Raw genomic sequence first — 11981 nt, 5'->3', positions numbered from 1 at the left:
GATCCATCTGAAATATGGGCTTAAGCTTTAGTACCATATGGGAAGTACTATCTACCTCCTCTATTCTCTCCATCATATACCGCATTGAAAATAAGGAGGCACAAACAGGTGGTTCTTTGCTTAGAGATATAGAATATATTTGGAGATGGTCCTGCCTCACTTGCACATTAATTGAAATGATGATGACAGCCTTTTGCAGGGGGATGCAGACGACTGGGAAACCATGGACTTCTTTCTGGACTGGGTATTCTCCTTGCATAAACCAGTGCCTTCTGCTGGGGTAAGAGTTGAGACCTGGGATGGATTTTCTGTTTGAGTGGCACAAGTCAACTGAGGACAGTACTCGAAGCTGTTGTGGGAAAGGCACTGGAACCAGGCGTGGCTGGACTAAAGGGGGTGTTGATGCTGTTCATTGTCTACGCACTGGCAGGCATCAAAGAAGGTCATGCCCTCCTCCTCTGTTTTCTTCTCCAACTTAGCTGGCCTCACAGGGCCTTTGTTGAGGGGTGGACTCTTCTCAACATTTTTTGTCATAGTTTTTTCTACTGTCTCATCCTTAGAGAGAATGGATTCCTTATGCCCTTGACCTTTCACCTTGGGGTTAATCCAGTGTAGAAAGTGCTTCATCTTATTTCCCAAGCCAGCTTCTGTAGCTTCTGCAAGGGTGGGGCACTTGTGAGTATGAGCTGCTTTTACCAGACCCTATAGCTCTAGGCCCTAGAAAGCCCTACAAATTTTGTCCCTGCAAAGTTTGGTTCTGAAAAATGTGGCTCCTTCAAATGCTGAACCTGAAAATTTAGCCAGCAAATTATGGTCCAAATTATGAAAGAGAGCTGGTGAAGGTGCTGACAGGGAACAGTAAGCTAAGAGGATGGAGATGGTGGCTCTACAGATTCAGACAGATTCATATTAGTCCCTATTCACTCAAGGCAACCATCTTGGTAAAACTGAAATTCTACCTGAGAAGAGCCTGGAGATACATTTGGGAAGTTGGGGCTCTGGTGGTTCTACTTAGAAGTGTCTCTGCTGGCCCCTGAACCTCCTCAGAGTAGATGTTCTCTCTGCTTAGGGAGAATCTCAACACTGCACCCCCTTCTCTGTGATTCTCTGCTATTTTGAGTTTCCCTGGGCCCTGTTTCCTCTGCTGGGGTAGGGAATTGTCTTCACCCTTGCAGAGACCTGGGGCTAAGGGGTCCAGGGCTCCTCCAGGCTGAGGTTGTTCGCTCTGGCCTCCAGCTGAACACAAAGCACCTGGGTCTCTGTTATGTCCCCACTGGGTTGTGAAATCTTAGAGGACCAGTGGGAAGAACCATAAGTACTGCTCTGGAATTAGCTTGCTTTTGGTTCTGTTATACCACTTTAGTTTAGTTGCAAGCTGTTCTTTAAGGGGAGGTCATCTGGGATACATGGGATGCCTGGTGGGATGGGGAGTTCCTGGGGCAATATTTTCCCTTGCTTTTTAGACTCCTAAAGTACTATTAGGCACCTATATTCCTTGGGACAATCACAATTTGTTCCCTGGACTCCTCTGTCTTTATGAGATTTCCCGAATGTATCTCCAGCAATTTCTTTTTCAGGTTAAAATTTAGTTTGGCCAAAATGGGTGTCTTGAGTGCAGAGGGGCTAGCAGGGTCTGTCTGGATCTCTAGAGGCACCATCTCTGTTCACTCATACTTCAGTCTGGAATGCTTATGCACTGTCCACGCAAGTTTCATTGGCATCTTGAAAGCATGGCTCAGGAATTATACATTGATGTTTAGATGAGTTTGAGCCAAAGGCTCTGTTGGAACCCCAATAGGCCAGGTATAATCTCTGAGACTGCTGATTGGCTAGTGATTGCCAGGGCCATGCCTTTGGAAAGAGCCACATAATAAAGAGCCAGAGGCCTGACAGGAAGGCCAAACTTGTCTCCTGTTTCTCAGTAGTTCCCTGGGGATACCCACACAGGTGCTGATCAGGGTGATAAGTGACAGCATCTGGTGAGGCTTGTTGCTGCTGGTCTAGATGAACTCTGGCAGCTCTGGGCGTGCTCCAGGAAAATATTACTTGCCTCCTCAGGACTGACTATTTCAAATAGGCTTCCCCAAATAGGTAGGCTCCTAGGTCTCAGGAGAAGAGTTAATTAACATGTCTCAGGGATTCTGTTGTATGGTTCTCTGCATCAACAGAGATATTTGGGCAAAAGCTGTCAAGCCCCACTAAAGCCAGGGCTGCCTGTGCAGCAGGTGTCACTCCAAGGCTTCGTACTTGGCCAGAGTTGGAAATGGGACATTGATATGGGTTTGTTGTTAGTCAGATGCAGAAACCCGAATTCAGAAACATGGGACGAAGGTGGGGCTAACTGAGGTGGAGGAAATTTTAGACAGCACAGAAATTAAGGAGAAATTATTGAAGAGAAAGGAGCTGGGGGCACCTCTTTTGTGGAGAGATATCCAGGAGCAAATCATTGTGCAGAAAAGAGGAACCATAGGAAAATAGTTGGGTTTATGCTGCAGATAACACACTGAGGCCTCAGTGTGTCCCCCAGACAATGGACAGAGACCACTTAGTAACCAAAAGGTGGTAGAGGGGAGAACCAGAGCCATGGAGTTTGGGATTTACCTACATTGATATTTGCTCTGAGTCCACAGTGGATCCTTCAAAACCCCAGGAAGTTTGGGTGAACTGGCTGCTCTCCCATGAATCCCAGGTCAGGGAGATAAAAGCCCATCTATTCAACAGAGGCCTTAGATATAGCATTATGATGAAAGAAATGGCTGTCTTTTCCTTCAGGTTTGGAAAATATTTGGGGCAGTGTGATACAAGCTGCCGTAGGAACTCTTCTACAGATCTTGGAAGCCCTCAGGTGTAGAAATGCATGCATTCATATATCTATACTTAAAGATACCTAACAGCTCTTGTGACATAGGAATAGCAAGTAAAAGGAATCCAAGGCCATGGAATATTTTAGGTTCATGAGCTCTGGATTCAGAGAAAGGAATAGAATCAGGTATTCGAGGGCCGCTGACCTTGTTTCTCCAGGACACATTTGGAATTGCTCTTCTTCTTGTCCTGCTGGTTCGTAGGAATCCTATGCTCCTCAAGGCTTGAAGAATACAGAGCTCCTGCATCCCAGGACATACATTGTGTTTGAAACCCCTGCTTTCGCTGGTGTTTAGCCCGGTAATCTTGGATGGTGGCTGCACTGGTTGACTGGGCAGTTGACTGGACTGAGGATTTCTGATCAGTTAGCTGTGACATGGAGGGGGTTGTAGATGGAAGTGAAAGCTCTTGGGAGTGATGGGAACCTTGATTCTGCCCAAAAGACATATTAGACATGGAAAAAATCTCTGGGCAAGAGGAGGCCCGTGATAGCCCTGATGAAGTGGGAGAGACCAGGGTGTTCTCACCCTCCAGCAAATGCTGGATCTCTAGAGCCACAGCATTGCAGATGGGGCAGGAAGGATCTGCACACAGGAGCCTCCGCACACTTCCCTCCTGAGGAAGCCAACCTTGTCTAGGAAGGAAAACATGGCAACAGTTAACAATGGAATGACAAGTGTGTGGCCTGGAGCTTATCCCTGCCCTCCCTAGTCCTACAAGGCCTGGGGCCTGCACCCCCTGGGCTTTCTAGAAAAGTCATGGTGGGCTGGGCTGAGGGTCTGGGGCTTGTTGGGCAAGGTCTCAGACAATCCATGGGAGCACAGTGACATGGGAGACTGGGAGGTAAGGTGAGTCCTCTGTTGGCCTCTGTTGAGAAGTTAAACCAGGACAAGGGAACAAGGATGGGGGAGTCAGTGGTTGGCCGATGGGGCATCACCAAGGACTTCACTAGGTTGAACCTGGAGTCTGTCTCGTTTGGGACTAAGAAGGCTATAGACTGGTAGGCAGAGTTTCCAAATTGTGAAAAATGAGGTCCTTGTGGGAGCTTTGCTTTCTTGGGACAATAAGGTGTACACAACACATCTTGGGAGACAATCGCATTCTCTAGAGTTTTTAAGAAGAGGATGAGATCATAAGCTCCTGGCTGAGGGCTGTCCCAGGAACTGGCCTCTGAAGACAGAACCAGAGGAGGTAATGTCAACAGGGTCCAGGGCCTGTGTGTGAAAAGGTGTGGCTATAAAGAGACAATGACAATGGTGAGTTATTTATGCACATATTTATCCATTCTCTTGCCTGCATAACTTGTCTTGTGGCTGAGTGCAAACCCATAGAGAGTGTTTAATGAATTATGCAGTAGTCAAATCCTGAACTGCAGGAGCACTGTGAGCCTAGCTCAGAGCAGAACTGGGAGACTCCTCTCTGAGATGTCTGAACCCCGCTCTGTCCTGGCACCCTCTCAACCAGTGCTCCAGCCTCCACTGTGTCTGGCTCCCTCCCAGCCATTATCCCTCTCTTCATCCCTGCCCCAGGGCAAGCACAGAAATTCATCACAGGCCAGGCCAGAGTTGGGAGACTAGGAAGAGCAAGAGATCACCTTTTCATGATAGAGAGCAGCTCCCATGGCTTCTCAGCTTCTTTCTGAGAAAGTCTTGAAAGTCCCCTAGCTGAGAAACCAGGAGACAGTGTTATGTGGAACAGGAGAGGCTTCACGGATATCCTATAGACAGCTGAAGGTCTTTGAATGAGAGGAGACTGAAAACCCCAATAGTCGATGCTCTAAGGCATGTCTGGGTAGGACTTAACCAGTTACCATGTGTTGTCCCTGAGCTAATCCTATTAGACCTTCACAACCACACTGTGACTGAGGCAGGATGTTCAGATGCCCATTTCATGGATAAAAGACAGAGATGAAGTAATAACCATAGGGTCGTAAAACTAGTAGATGACACAGTTAAGGACTTCTGCCCTACTTCCTCATTCTATTCCCTGGGGTAAGGTGGAGAATTTTGGAACATTCTCAGGCCCAGATTTCCCACCCAAAGAATTTTTCTGAGAGAGTTTGTCAACTTGGGAAATTGGAGCCTTCAGTGATTAGAGCACCTGGCTCTTGACACTGGGGGTCAAAGAGGGGCAGGATCTATGGGGATCTCATTCACAGTGGAGGGGAGTCATAGAAGAGACTGAGATTTTACCTCTTGATGTTCTATATTTAGCCCTTTGTTTGACTCTCTGGTGGTGCTAAAGACAAAAAAAAAAAAAGAGTGTGAAGCTGGGGCACCCTTTTCTTTTCACATCTAAAATGAGGCAAACCCCACAAATATTTCCCAAACTTTTTCTGTATACCAATTTTATATATTCTCCTACCTTTCTTTTTCCTATTCTACATTTCCCACCCACCCCCATCATTTCCTTTCTCATTTCTGATTCATTTTGAGGCTCTTTGATACTCCATACCTCCACTCCCATTCCCTGAACAAGATCTGTGGAGAGATTAGAATGAGACAGGAGAAAAAGTAGAACAGATTAAAGAATGAGTGGTCTAGTTGTCAAGGATTTTAGCTATCCAAGACTCTAAATGTCTACCAACTAGAAGAACCACCTAAATTTGGAGCTGTTCTGGGAAACCCCCAGTAACAACAACAACAACAACAACAACAACAAAAAAAAGCAAGGAGTAAGAGTAACAAGAGAAAGATTTCAGTTATGGTCATAATGTTTCCCTACCCGGCAACAGCTCCTGTTAGGTCTCAACCTTAATTTTCGATGGTTCTTTTTCACTTGCCAAACAATTAATGCAATAATGATGATGGAGCCATAAGTGTATAAGGGATATCCAATATCCCACAGTACAAAGGTAGGGCTCAACATATTCTAAACCTCACTAGCCATCCTCTTCCTAGGCTTTCCAGATCTTGGAACCTAATGCCACCATATTCTAGACCCTGTCATCTCTGCCTCACAGAGGATGGAACCAGACCATCAGACTGCATCACAAAGCCCTCCTGTTTCACAAGGCATACAGAGCACCCAGACCTTTATCTGTCTAGGAGAAGCTCATGTAATTCAGGGTTCAGATAAGGGTGTCTGGTTGTGTGGGTTGCAGAGCCTAGGCCTAAAGGTGCCAAGGTCACTGACAGCATATATTCTTTCATGCTCTTTCTATCCTTTCTACTCTGATGGCTCAGCTCTCTCCTTTAAGACAATAGTCTGACATCTACAGTTAACTGAGTCTTTATGTACACTGCCTGCTCTGTAAGAGAGATAGTGGCCAGGTCAGAGGAACTCCATGAATTAAATCATCTATAGTGGGAAGATATCTAAAAAACATACAAGAGGAAGGGACATGCAATGTCTTGTTAAGTCTTGAAAAGAGAGAGTTTTGATGTCACAGGCAATAAATAGGTAATCAATATTGAAAAGTTCAGGAAGAGAACCATGTCTGACATGTCAAGGAAAGGACACAGCTTCTGTTCTTTTAAATAACTTTCTTATTTAAAGAAGGACTCCTCCCAATCTGTGTGGTCAAGCTTCAGATGGGCAGGAAGAGACTGTAAACAGTGTCTTCTATGGAGGCACATGAATGAGTCTCACCTCTGAAGCTTGATTTTCCAGATGGCCTCTACAGATCTTATAGCATCCTGCCTGTTCATGGAGATGGATTATTGACAAGAATTTTGATTAAGGATCACAAACTTGTGGCTTGTTGGTTGATTCCATCATGGTTGGAATGTTTGGCTAAGTGTTTTATGAAAGTCTGAATTTGAACACCTTTAGGCAGGGCAAGCTTGTTCCTGTTCATCATCAATACTCACCACTATCATGCCCATTGATTCACATATTAATGTTGACTTCACGGACCCTGTTGACATTGTGATATGCTTCCAACACTCCAGGAGTTCTGAATTTCCTTAAGAAGTTTTCTCCCTGATGAGAGTGATCCCACAGCCCCACAATTCTTAGGCCCCCAAAATCTCTGAAGAGGCTATTTGGTCCTGCCTTCAGCATCCAGTCCTCCACAGAACAAGTATGGCGAGCACTCAATCTGATCTCTCAAGACACTTAAAAATCTAATTTCAAAGACAAAACTAATTCGCATGAATCAAGAACCAACCTTATCAGGGGTTGGGGAAGAGGGGAATAGGGAGTTATTATTTAATGGGCAGAATTTCTGTTTGGGATGAAAAAAAGTTCTGTAAATAGTAGTGGTGATGGTTGCACAACATTGTGAATGTACTTAATGACACTGAAATGTACACTTAAAAATGGTTAAAGTAGTACATTTTGTATTAAGTATATTTAACCACAATTTAAAAGACAAAAGGCAGAGAAAACAATCATTAGCATGAGGAACTTTTTACTAGCTGTAAGGAAGAATATTCTGAAAATGATTTGATAAAGAAATGGACTAGTGAATGTTTTTCTTAAATGTTTTTATTTTTTTTATATATTTTTCTTTTTTCTTTTTTTTTAGGCAAGGCAACCCTTAGTTGACCTCACAGATTGCAAGGACCTTGTCAGCTTACAATCCCTTATTTTTTATTTTTTATGCCTACAGCACCTGATCTTCCTAGGTGGTCTCCCATCCAAGTACTAACCAGGTCCGACCCTGCTTAGCTCCAAGATCAGATGGGATCAGGCTTGTTCAGGGTGGCATGGCCGTAGACTCTCTTTATATTTTAATTTTAAATATAGATCCTTACATTTCAGATAATTTAATAAGAAGAATCTCACCCTGAATATGGGATGAATTTGAGCCATTTCAACATCTTTTCTCAACTTGCAAATTCCATAACACAGTACAGGGAAGACTTTTTTCAGCCAAAGAACACTGAATGATAGGTTAGCAAAAATCAACTAAAAAGCAGCTTGCATCAGACTTTTAGTAGCCAGTCAAGATACCTACAAAGTAATTGAATCTTTTATTACTTTTATTATTCCTACCCAACCTGCTCCTGCTTCCTGAAGCTGCTGCTGTCCTCTATGCTGCTCCAACGGTTCCGTCTCACATTCACCTGATCCGGAGTGGCGCTGCATGGCGTTTGGTGTCCTCCTCCTCTGGGCTCTGAATACATGTGATTAACAAGCTTCTATTAATCTCAGAGGTCTAGTATCAGTGTTATTCATTCAGCCATTCCCAGAACCCTAGGGTGGGACTCTCCCCCTAGCCAACGGGATGGAGAGGAGTTTAACAGAATACTAAATATCCTACTCAACCAGCTTCTGCTTCCTGCAACTGCTGCTGCCTTTTTGCTGTCGAAACAGTGTTCAGTCTCCATTAGCCTGATCTCTTGTCCCAGGCAAAACCATCGAAACCTGCAAACTTCACACCTGCTCCAATCGATGTACTTACCTTACAGATAACCCATAGCCACTGTCATCCCACTAAACCATTTAAACCATCTGCTGCAAACTCCTCTACAGAAGCTCACCCAGCCTCTGCTCCTCTCAGATCTGAGGAGTTAGAACCAAAGATAATCTTATGCCTTTTGCAGAATTGGCCTTCAGTACAGGTTTATGTATTGATTTTGTACTTGTTGATGGAGGGTGCTTCTGTGGATAGGGCAGTGGGGTCAGTGTCTTCCTAAACACAGCACATGCGTGTAATGAACATACTGTTTGTCATTTTCAATTATGTGGGTAGAGATCCTCACAGTTGCCCTTCTTGCCTCATGGTTTATAGTGAACAGCAAACAAGGGAGATGAAGTACATGAAAAGCCTCTGTGGACACTGGAGGACTACATAATTCTAAAGGATTAATATTCATTTGTTTCTAGCAAACATGCTAAAGCCAGACCTTGCTTTCATGATAATGTTATAGCACCACGGTCATTGTAATAGTAGAATTTCCTCAGAAAACTATTCACGGTTATTGATTCATATGTACCATGGGTCATATCATAGCCCTATAAATATCCTGACAGACATGCCACCAATGTGTGTTGTCTCTCTATCCAAGCCTTATGAGGGAGTTTTGCTATGTCTTTCTCAGAAAATATTACTGATTACCTCAGATATGCCAAGGTGTTGGGACAGAGGAGCATAATTTTTGCTATTGTGCAGCAACATTTTTATACATGAGCATTTTTATTAATGCCCAAGAGCTAAGATTTCCAGAGAGTTGGACAGGAAGTCCCAGAGCAGTGTCAGGCAGCAAGACCACCAGCACTCAGCAGTGTTACTACACTATGCAGAAGTGTAGCAAGCAGCCAGAGGCACTAGAGGGCAGCACATGCCCACTTAACACTCTTAGGCAGGCGAGCTCAGTAACAGGAACAGGTTATCTACTCCAGTAGCTCTCAATCCTAGCCTCACATCAGAATCGCTGGGAGGCTTGTAAAAATATAGATTTCTTAGCCTTACCCCAGACTTAATCAGAATCTCTAGGGGCAGGGTCAGCAATCTATACATTATGAATGAAAAATAATCCTCATAAGATAAAGCACTGGGCTCTAGGTGTGTATTTGGTAGCAATTGGCCTCCAAACAGCAACAGCTCTCCCTTCCCCCGTTTTATTGACATATAATCAACATAATATTGTATTAGTTTAAGGTGGACAACATAATGGTTTGATACATGTATATATTAGTAAATGATTACAATAAGTTTAGTTAACTTGCATCACCTTACATGTTATATGTTTTTTTCCTGTGATGAGAACTACTCTCTTAGCAACTTTCAAATATACAATGCAGTATTGTTAACTACAGTCACCATGCTATATATTAGATCCCTAGAACTTATCTTATAACTGGAAGTTTGTACCTTTTGACTCACCCATTTTCCCCTCATCCACTGCAGCTGGCAACCACATAACTGGAAGTTTGTACCTTTTGACTCACCCATTTCCCCCACCCCTCATCCACTGCAGCTGGCAACCATCAATCTGTTGTTTTTATGAGTTCAGGTTTTTTTTAGATTCCACATTTAAGTGAGATCACATAGTATTTGTCTTTCTCTGTCTGATTTATTTTACTTAGCATAATGCCCTCAAGATCCATCCATGTTTCCACAAAAGGCAGGATTTCCTTCTTTTATTTACAGCAGAATAATATTGCATTGTGTGTGTGTGTGTGTAACACATCGTCTTTATCCATTCATCTCTCAATGGATGCTTAGGTCTTAGCTACTGTAAATAATGTTGAAATGAACATGAGTGTTCAGATATCTCTTCCAGATAGTGATTTCATTTCCTTCAGATAAATACCCAGACGTGGGGTACTTCTATTTTTAATTTTCTTAAGAACCTTCATCCTCTTTTCCATAGCGGCTGTACTAATTTACATTCCTATCAACAGTGCACGAGGGCTCTCTTTTCTCCACATCCTTGCCAGTGGTGATCTCTTTTATTTTATTTTTTTAATTTTTCTTTTCAATTACAGTTGACATTTAATATTAGTTTATATTAGTTTCAGGTGTCCAGCATAATATAATTTACAAAGTGACCATCCCCCTCCCCCAATTAGTCAAGTACCCACCTGGCACTATACATAGTTATTACAATATTATTGACTATAGTCCCTATGCTGTCTTTTTCAGGACAGTCATTTTAACAGGTGTGAGGTGATATCTCATTGTGGTTTTGATTTGCTTTTCCCTGATGATTTGTGATATTGAGAACCTTTTCGCCTACCTGTTGGACCAATTTGTTCAATTTAATCCTCTTTTTGGATTTTTTCCTTTTAGTTTCCTCTTTCTTTCATTTCTTATCCTTCTTATCCTATTCCTTTCTTCATTGGAGTTTTCTTTCTGTAAATTTTTTCTTTGAATCTTCTAACTTAGGGAGCTAATACCATACCCCTCCCATACTCCAGAAACCAATGTTTTTAAATTGGGAAAGGGAGCACCTCTTGATGTAAAGATATTTTAGACTAAATCTTTGGCTTTGGTATTCATTGTCACTGCCATGGTCAATTCATTCATTCATTGATTCAACAGGTTTTAATTGGGTGCTTTTGTGTATGTTAAAGGCATTGTTGTAGTTACTGGGGAAACAGAAAAAATACCTAGCATAGTCGATCAATTTTATTAATTACAGTTGGTCTATCCTTAAGACACCAGTGCCTCAGAGAACCTTGATAAGATGAAGTCTTTCTACTTGTAAAGCTGAGGAATGCTGACTCCTAGTTCTCCTTTCTGTTTCTCCTAGTTAGTCTCCACCCTCCTGACCAGCGGCAGAGGCAGGGAGAGCCATCCAAAATATCAGGCTGCTGCAATAACCATAATCCACAGTCTCCTTACAGAGGACAGTGGGTCCCACTATTTCTCAGGAAGCTGCCTTCCTCTTGTGTGTCTTAGTTTTCTCCCATTAGAATGAAGGAGTATCTATTAAAGGCTATTTTTTCCATAAACCACAGAGAGTATATGTCATCTAGAAGTGAATCCCGGTAATTTAAAAGTAGGAAATAATAGTTACACAAAAATACTTACAATATTTCAGAGTGTGCCTGGCACAGATAAACTGCTACATAAATCTCCTATAAAGAAGAGAGAGATTGTTTTTGGCTGAAGTGATCTGGGAAAGCTTCATGTAAAAAATGGCATTTAAACTCGTGCTTGAAGCAGAGACAGGATTTTAACATGTGTAATTAGAATAGAGAGTGATCTAAATGCAGGAATCGGCATGTGTAAAGCTGCTGGTGTCTCTGTGTAACAATATGTGGCAATAACAGGAGTCCTGAAATATTTATTTTACTCTGGGTATATTATATTTTGTATATATTTGATCTCAATGAAGTAAGGTTTAAATTTCATTTTGTCTTTATGTAGAAACTAAGGTTGTGGATATCTCCTTGTGGGTAAATTTTCTGCATCACATGGACATGAACTGTGGAAATGGGTCTCCTGAATCTGACCATATGTGTTTCTAGGTATAAATGTCTGTGTGGGTGCATTTCTCTACAGATTTTTTTGGTCTTTGTGGGTGTGTGCACATGCAGTCCCTAAGGGAATGAGAAAGAAAGTGAGAGGAAGGATTAGAGGGGAGGAGGAGATGGTAGGAGTGGAAAAGGAGTAAGAAGTTTTTGAGAGGAACCTCTGAAGCCCAAGTGTGAAGCTACTTTACACATTTGTTAGTATTTTAAGTAGTTGATAATTGATTGTCCCATTGACCTCGAAGTTC

At 42.7% G+C, this 11981-nt stretch overlaps 1 protein-coding gene and 1 pseudogene across 1 annotated transcript; both read right to left on the bottom strand.

Annotated features, from left to right (window-relative positions):
• Nucleotides 1-387: 387 nt before the first annotated feature.
• Nucleotides 388-5730, bottom strand: FAM205C (family with sequence similarity 205 member C). The gene is made up of 5 exons (XM_006916109.2): nt 5587-5730; nt 5055-5100; nt 4457-4526; nt 3009-3496; nt 388-656 (listed from the first exon to the last, which is right to left on the bottom strand). The coding sequence occupies exons 1-5, from the start codon at nt 5728-5730 to the stop codon at nt 388-390; spliced, it is 1017 nt and encodes a 338-aa protein (XP_006916171.2).
• A 1678-nt stretch (nt 5731-7408) lies between these two features.
• LOC112483148 lies at nt 7409-7526 on the bottom strand (annotated as a pseudogene).
• Nucleotides 7527-11981: the final 4455 nt, after the last annotated feature.

Source organism: Pteropus alecto, unplaced genomic scaffold, assembly GCF_000325575.1.
Source record: "Pteropus alecto unplaced genomic scaffold, ASM32557v1 scaffold206, whole genome shotgun sequence".
NCBI classification, from domain to species: Eukaryota; Metazoa; Chordata; class Mammalia; order Chiroptera; family Pteropodidae; genus Pteropus; species Pteropus alecto.
This window is presented reverse-complemented; position numbering and strand designations above follow the sequence as displayed.